General features: G+C 39.1%; 1 protein-coding gene across 2 annotated transcripts in view; it reads left to right on the forward strand.

Moving 5' to 3' along the window:
* Positions 1-9,257, forward strand: part of LOC106868735 (adhesion G protein-coupled receptor L4) — a 91,632-nt gene that overhangs the window by 15,502 nt on the left and 66,873 nt on the right. For both annotated transcript variants that reach the window (XM_052967053.1, XM_014914132.2), the window contains exons 5-6: positions 1,790-1,813; positions 7,001-7,171. In XM_052967053.1, the coding sequence (XP_052823013.1) occupies positions 1,790-1,813; positions 7,001-7,171 (195 nt within the window). The remainder of the gene's footprint in view (positions 1-1,789; positions 1,814-7,000; positions 7,172-9,257) is intronic.

Here is a 9,257-nt window from a genome sequence, read left to right on the forward strand (position 1 = left end):
TGTTTTGTAAATATACCACGATTTTCACTAGGGTATTAGGGTTAGGGTTTAGGGTTACGGTTAGGGTTAGGATTAGTGTTATGGTTACGGTTTTAGGGTTAGGGTGTTAGGGTTTAGGGTTAGTGTTAGGATTAGGGTTGGGTAATTGTGCGGGTGTTAATCTGAAAAATTACAGATATGTGAAAAGTACCGACCCTGCCATCCATTATAACTTTTGTTGTTCTGTTTAATATATACATAGATTATGCCTCCAAACTAGTGGTGATGAAGTGTCAAGGTGGATTTTGGAGGCACTAGATGAATCAAAAGAAAAGAAAGTGGGAGTGGGTAGAGTTTGAAAGAGTGTATGAAAAGATTGTGGGATGGTTAGAGATGGGGAATGGGTGAGGGAGTGAATATGTTGAACAAAAAAGGGCTGTGGAGTGGTTGGTGATAACTACATATCATGCATACATAAATACCAATTATTCCAGAGTACCACCCTTTCACTGAACCTAGCACAACCATATGCAGGCATGTGGCTCTTCAGCCCAGATACCATTCTGCAAGCACATTGACAGATGCAACACTCAAACAGGCTCCTGAAACAACTAGCTGAACTGTGAACTTATGTATTTTTCCATGCCTAGTCAGGCTGCTAGCTGACTTGCAAATTATGTCACACTCATTACAATTATTTATACAGTGTGTGAATGTATGTGTGATTATACTATGTTTCAAAATTTTTCTTTTCTTTTTTGTCTCTGGTCAGTAAGTGTTATTTCCTATTTGCTTCCATCTAGAAATCAACTTTACTTTTGTGACCTGGATATCAATGTTTTGAAACCGACCTATTTTCCTTTACATTTCAGACAGATTCAGCACTGAGTTGCTGAAGTAGAAATATTGTTATAGCAAATATTCTGCTCAATACTATAGATTTGCTTGTCAATTACTTGACCATAACCACTTGATCATGCCCCTTAATGGCTGACAATATATGCATCTCTGATCAAAAGCACATAGCTCAGTGGTTAGAGCTTCAGGCTCACAATCATAAGGTAGTGAGTTTGATTTCCAGACTGGGTTGTGTGTTGTGTTCTTGAGTAAGACGTTTTATTTCATGTTGTTCCAGTTCACTCATCTGTAGAAATGAGTTGCAATGTCGCTGGAGCAAAGTTGTATCAACCTTTGCTTTTTTCCTTGGATATCACCAGTGGCGTGAAGAGGAGAGGCTGCTGGTCTTCCACAAAAACAACCTTACCCAGACTTGTGCCTCAGAGGGTAACTTTGTAGGTGTAATCCCATGGTCATTCATGAGCAGGAGTAGTGGGGGAGCATCATAGCCATGTGTTGAGAGACATTCTTTGGGGTTTGAATAAATGTAACAAAAGCAAAGTTTGAAGGAAACATTTTTCATAGTTTCTAGGGGTAAGCAGATAGGAAATAACAGTTGCCACTTAGGGATAAAAGTTGTATTACACAGTGTTATTTGTATGTTTAAGTGCCTGTAGCCACTCTACAACCTTTTTGTAGAGTATGAAAGGAGGACTGTGATGTTGATATGTATCACCTGCTGACCAACCACACACACACACACACACACACACACACTCACACAGAGAGAGAGAGAGAGAGAGAGTATTCCTCTGGATACATCATAATCAATTTTAGTAGGGTAATTTTTCAGCTAAAGGACTCAACAGATATATCTGTACATATGCGTACCAAATGACTTCACATGCATACTCATAGCAATGCAATTTTATTGAATTTAAGTAATATTATTCTTTGTTTCTTTCTCTTTCAGCACAAGAAGAGATTGTTTGTAAAGGTAAGTTAAATGTATATTTATTACTATATTATTGTTCATGAACTTGTGTCATTCTTTTCTCTCTCTCTCTCTCTTCCCTCCCCACCTCTTCTTATTTTGCATCAACTGAAAGGTGGTGAGCTAACAGAATAGTTAGCATGCCAAACAAAATATTGAGTGCTATTTCAGCCATCCTTACCTTCTGAATTCAGATTCTGCCAAGGTCAATTTTGCCTTTCATTCTTTTGAGCTCAATAAAATAAGTATCAGTTGATCACTGGGGGTGGGGTGTCAGTGTAATCAATTAACCTCTTTTCCGACCAAAATTTCACTATAGTAGAAGGGGGTTATTATGCATCAATTCAATGAAATTAAATGAAAGAAGCCCATAACATATCATCTATTATATTCATGAACAATATATACCTCAAACCAAGATCTTGTAATAAATGTTAGGCCTAACAATTTTTGCCAACCACCCCAGGATGACTCTACACATTTCTTTATACAGAGACACATTCTTTGTACACAATTTTACGTTTCCAGAGTATAATTCATTCCATAGGCACCAGCGTGGTTGTGTAGTAAGAAGCTTGCTTCCCAACCATATGGTTCTGAGTTCAATCCCACTGTGTGGCACCTTGGACAAGTGTCTTCTACTATATCACCAGGTTTGGATAATTCGACCTGAAGAAAATTCTAACTGTAAAGTCATGCACTGTTTATTTTGATATGAGGTCACCATGCTGTGCGCATCTGGTTGTGATGCATGTGCCTGGTGTACCCTTATCAGATGGGTAATCACAATGGGTATACTGAGCTTCGTATATTTTGCCCCAGTGTCACTTTGATGGTATGCACACTGCTCTCTCACTCAATAATAATATTAATAATGATTTATTTCATTTGCTACCAGGGTGAAGCATGAGAGGGGCAATGCAAAAAACAAAGTATGGGGATTTACATATAATAAATTGATATAAAAAAAAAGAGAAAAACATAATACGTGGTATACAGTAGAAGAAAGGAAGTATACATAGTATATAACAGTAAAAAAAGATATACAGGAGGACTTCTCAGGATAATTGAGGAACCCCACTATCCAAGATCTCCCTGAATACCGAGGACAAGTGCTCTCCGACTCACAGGTCTACACTTAGAGCAGTACCATCCCCTCTTACCATTTTTGCAACTTTCACCCACCTTGAAATAAATTCACTCAAGGACAGCACCTCCCTCTCCACTCTCATTTTCCTTTTCAAGTGAAACTTGAAAAAGTCAATGAGGGCTCTACTAAAGAGGAATATCTCTGTCCTCATTCCTTTCAGCTTTGTCCACCAGACACAATTTCTTTTGCCACAGCCACCAGGCAAAGGAAAACTACCTTGCCTGCCTGACTTGACTGACAGACAGATCTGTCCCACATGTGACAGCAGCTGTTCAGTATAATTCCACAAGTCAGCAATGCCTGGACACTGAATAAGTGTATGTAGAATAGTTTTGTTGCTTTGTGCACACCTTAAACAAGCCTGTCTGAGAGCACATCTATGCCTGTAGAGTTTATCCTGAACAGGCAGTGGCCCCCACTAGTTGCACTGCCAGGCCAAAGACATCTGGAAATTATCCATGGTAATCCTTAACTAGAAAGTCCTCCAGAACAGACTAGCCAGTTCGTTTTTGGCAATGCCCACACTTTCTCTCATGATGTTGTTGCACTTCCAGATCTATAATGTTCTATATATTGCTAAATAGGAACACCTACCAATCTTATTGCTTGACTAGTAGAGAACTGTGAATGCTTGACGACATTCTAGGTGCCAGTCATCAGGCACCCAGTTTCAGTTTATCCTTCACCCAGGACTGCAGCTCTGTCAAAGAGACAGACTGCAGAAAGTTGTGACTCACAAACAGAGTCATACACGTTTACTGTCTAGAAATTGTTGCAGGTGACATGGCCTAAGTGCATGTCTGTTCCTCAGAAGCCAAGGCTTGCCTCAGCTGCCATGCAGAGGGTGGTGACAGCAGACTGACCAGCTGACCTTTGGAGCACATGCCTTCCACAAAAAAATAAGTGATGCTTCAACCTGATTGAGCAGTAACTGGGGTAAGGCACAATGCTCAAGCGATAAATCATGATGGAGGTGATGTAGGCATACACCACATCTGCTGACCTTTCTGAGACAGTTTCCTCTCTGCCTATTTCTGGGTAAGACTGATCACCTTATTCCTCACCTCATCCCAGTTCTTATCCACCTGGAGGTTGGGACCAAACCAAATCCTGAGTAGTTTAATTGGTCCATCAGTCCAGCATCTGATGATGCCACCCAATGGCATTAACCTGCCTCTCCATGTGCCCAGTTGCAAGCCCACCGACTTCTTGATGTTCATTTTGGCTCCTTCAGCTGACTCATATTCTTTTAGAATGGAGCTGACCATCTCCACTTTGGAGGCATCTGACACCATGATAGTGACATCCACATACACTAACACTGCCCTCCCATGTCCCACTTCAAAAAGAATGTCCCTCAGCTGTTTCCACTTCTGCAGCAGTGGCTTGAGAACCAACATGTACAGAAGAGGTGACAGCAGGCAGCCCTGATGGACCGAGTATGCAATGTGAAATGGTTCTGATTGGTGGCTGTTTACTTTGACCACTGAGCAGGTGCTGCTGTACATTGCAGCGATCCAACTTCTGAAAATGGGTCCAAAACTGGACTCTTTTAGGATGGCTTGCAAGTACTGATGGCCAACTCTATCAGATGCTTTTGACTGATCCAAATTGATCAGGGCCTCATTGAAGCCAGCTTCAGTCTCAGCCCTCCCTGTGATGTATTGCATAGTGTGGCAGTTGTCATAGATAGACCTGTTCAGAAGTGCACATGTCCGTGTCTCCCTGACCAGACTACCAATGACAAGCACAAGCTTTTTTGCTAACACATTGGCCAAAATGTTAAACTCTGTGTTTAGAAAAGACTTATGAACTGAAAATTCCCTAGCATGTTCCCATTGTTGGTGTCCTTTCTCAGCAGTATTACCACATCCTGGCTAACAGCACTAGGAATTCTCCTGTGTTGCTTCCAGTTATGACAGATATCTGTCAAGTGGCTGCCAAATAAATTTGGCATAAAGACATAAAATTCATAGAGTAGACCATCCAAACTAGGTGATTTGTGACTTGTGCAATCACTCATCACCTCCCATATTTCAGTGGCAGTTATCAGCTTTTCACAGAACCTTGTGTCCACTGCTGAAAGCCATGGCAGGCTGTCCACATACAAATTACAGTCTGATCGTGCTGTTGACCTATTGCCCTCTCCAAACAGCTGTGCAAAGTGCTGCTGGAAAGCTGCATACATCTGCTTGGAACTGAATAGCATGCACCTATGCTGATCCATCAAAGACCTGATTGTGGTTGGTTTCATTGCCATGTCGCATCTCCACTGTTTGGGCCCATCAGATGGCTTCAGATCTTTCATGTTTTAGCACATGGGTCTTAACTCTGACAATGCAGCCTTTGTGTTTCATCTCAAAGAAATGATGAAGGGCCATTCTCACCATTGGCCATTCTCAGTTACAATGCTATTACTAATTGCCCCTTCTAGTTTGTTAACTAGTTCTCTCTCTAATCTATTTCTTTCTATTGCTAACTCTTTGCTAAGCACTATTCTTCTCTAATCCCCCTCTTCAAAGTTATCCACCACCAGTTGTTGATGATTGCCCCCATCAACTACTGTCTAACTAGTTCACTAATCCAGTTCCTGTAATCTTTACATGTCAGAAAGGACATGTTCAACTCCCAATAAGCAGGTCCCTGTCTACAGGTCCTATCTAAATCAACTGTGCAGATCACAAATTTGTGGTCTGTGTAGCCAACCAATTTAAATTGTGGGAAACCTATGCTATCCCTATCCACATACCTCACAAGTTCTCAGTATGACACTAATAATAATAATAATAATAATAATAATAATAATAATAATAATAATCCTTTCTTCTATAGGCACAAGGTCTGAAATTTTTGGGGAGGAGACTAGTTGGTTACATCGGCCCTAGTGTTTCACTGGTCCTGAATTTATCAACCCTGAAAGGATAAAAGATAAAGTTGACCTCAGTGGAATAATAATAATAATAGTAATAATAATAATAATAATAATAATGATAATAATAATAATAATAATAATAATAATAATAATAATAATAATAATAATGATAATAATAATAATAATAATGAACTCTACCACTGAAGACGATGTATGAGTGTTCAGCTTTTGCTGAACGACCTGCACAAATGATTTGTTTATAATGATCAAATGTGTGTGCTGTACATTAGCTCACTCTCTCCATCAAATCAACGTTGCCTGAACACGTCTGACATCGAAATGATTGCAGAGCATCATAAAATGAAGTATTTTGCTCAACACAATGTGCTGCTTGGTCCGGGAATGAAACCCATGATCTAGCGATCGTGAATGCAACACCCAAACCACTAGGCCACTTATTATCATAATAATAATAATGATAAAAAATACAATCCCTTAAAATTTGAAATAGGAAGAATATGGAGCATGAGAACAGTAAAGGTCATGCTTATAAGTAATTGGTGTGTTGGGAACAGTAAGTAAATGACTGAAGGAGAGTGGAATAGATCTCCTACAGAAAGTTTGTCTCTTAGGGACAGCAAGGATTATCAGGAGGGTTCTAAGCACCTGAAACACTGCTGAAAACTTGTGGATACCTAATGTTACAGGTAGTAACCCACTACCCACATACACCCTGCAAGGAATAAGACTGAGCCTGAACCAAACCAAAATGGTAATAATAATAATAATAATAATAATAATAATAATAATAATAATAATAATTGTTTCTAAAATGGACACATGGTCTGAAATCTGGATTAGTCAATTAAATCAATGCTGGTACTTGACTGGTATTTATTTTATTGACTCTGGAAGGATGAAAAGCAAAGCAAAATTAAATTCAACAGGATTTGAACTCATGTAGAAATGAAAAGCCAAGTTGGGCCCAGTTCTAACTCAGGATGTACAAGGAGCAAGACCTTTACTTTCACCCTCTTGCTTTTCTCCTACCTCCATCATTTTCAATTTAAAGAAGTGGTAACAGATTTCGAAGATTCAGAATATTTCTTTGCCTTTATCCTTTGTAAAATGTTTCTTATTTTAAATAACCCATTTATATTCTTTCCAGAACATTTTTCTTCACTTTCCTGCCAAATAGAGTTTGCGCAGTCTAAAAAATGCTTTGTTCAGGTTTGTATAAATTACAACCATACACACTTTGAAAAATCACCTGTGCTTCTGAATGACAAAAACCTGACAGAGTTTATTAAATTCTCAGTTATAAACGACTTAAAATCAAGTAAGACTTTTTAAAGTAATATTAATGAAATTTTAATCATTTGTTGTGTGTATTTGTATGTGTGTGTGTTTCTTTCAGGCATCATCATCATCATCATCATCATCATTAAGCATCCGTTTTCCATGCTGGCATGGGTAGGATGATTTCACTGGCACTGGTAAGCCAGAGAGCTGCACCAGGCTTCAGTTTGTTTTGGCTTGGTTTCTCTAGTTGGATGCTCTTCCTAACACCAACCACTCCACAGAGCATACTGGGTGTTTTTTTACATGTCACCAGCATGGGTGCCTTTTATGTGTCACCAACACTGACCACGACTATGATTTCACTTGGCTTGACATGTCTCCTCAAGCACGGCAAATCACCAAAGGTCTCGATCACTTGTCATCGCCTCTGTGAGACTCAAGATCTAACAATCGTGCTTCACCACCTTGTCCCACATCTTCCTGCGTGTTGCCAGTTAAAAAAATAAGTAAGACTGATGCATTGTATGGTGCAGTATTTATATTTTGACAATTATTTGAATGTTTCATCCTATGGTTCATTGACCAGATTTGACCATGTTCCTGTTTAACGTCTACTTTTCTACACTTGCATGGATTGGACAGATTTTATTGGGAAAGATTTTCTACAGCTGGATACCCTTCTTGTCATGAACCCTCATTTGTTTCTAAGAAAGATAATATTTCACTTTGGCCAAACATGTTTTTGCAGAATATTGGAAATGAATGACACTGCTTGTGTGACAGTAGTACTCATATACAAATACCATATGGTATTAAGACAAAGAAATAGGCGCAGGAGTGGCTGTGTGGTAAGTAGCTTGCTTACCAACCACATGGTTCTGGGTTCAGTCCCACTGCGTGGCACCTTGGGCAAGTGTCTTCTACTATAGCCCTGGGCCGACCAAATCCTTGTGAGTGGATTTGGTAGACGGAAACTGAAAGAAGCCCATCGTATATATGTATATGTATATATATATGTATGTGTGTGTATATGTTTGTGTGTCTGTGTTTGTCCCCCCAACTTCACTTGACAACCGATGCTGGTGTGTTTACGTCCCCGTAACTTAGTGGTTCGGCAAAAAGTGACCAATAGAATAAGTACTAGGCTTCCAAAGAGTAAGTCCTGGGGTCGGTTTGCTCGACTAAAGGTGGTGCTCCAGCATGGCCACAGTCAAATGACTGAAACAAGTAAAAGAGTAATTGCATACACGCACACACATTTAAGGTGAACGTTAAACCATGATGAGGATGTGATATGTATATGTGGTAAAAAGCTTGCTTCCCAACCACATGGTTCTGGATTCAGTCTCACTGCATGACACTTTGGGTAAGGTGTTTTCTACTAAAGTCTCGGGCCAACCAATGCCTTGTGACTGGATTTGGTTGAAGGAAGCTGAAAGAAACCTGACAGATATACCTATATGTATATATTTATGTGTGTGTGTGGGTCTTTGTTTCTATGTTTGTCTCCAACCACCACTTGACACAACTGGTGTTGGTTTGTTTACATTCCCTGTATCCTACCAATTTGGCAAAAGAGAGCAATAGAATAAGTACTAGGCTTTTAAAAAAAAAAGGGGTTGATTTTCTTTGATTAAAACCCTACAAATGACTGAAACGAGTAAAAGATAAAAGATTAAAAGTATACATACATGCATGCATGCATACATACATACATACATACATACATGCATGCATGCATGCATACATACATACATACATGCATACCTCCACCATACCTGTTAAAATTTAGTGATGATTACTGTGACTTTGGAGTTCTCTAATGACTCCTTTCCTTAGCAAAGCTGGTGCTTCTTAGTACCCTAATTATATACATTCTTGAAAAAAGACAAGGTAGAAAATGCTAAAATACTTTTATAAAAAACATTTCAGTACCGGTTTCAATCCTTGAGATCTTTTCAACTGTAAATAAGGATAACAAATTTTGGAAAAAATAAATTTTGGCAAATTTAAATGAAAAATCTTTTTAAAAACATATTTGTATAGTATTCAAATAACAGGGGCATTTTCTTTGTTTCTGTCTGTCTCTGTTTCTCTTGTTAACTCTTGTGGGTTCGATATAT

Source organism: Octopus bimaculoides, chromosome 4, assembly GCF_001194135.2.
Source record: "Octopus bimaculoides isolate UCB-OBI-ISO-001 chromosome 4, ASM119413v2, whole genome shotgun sequence".
Lineage (NCBI taxonomy): Eukaryota > Metazoa > Mollusca > Cephalopoda > Octopoda > Octopodidae > Octopus > Octopus bimaculoides.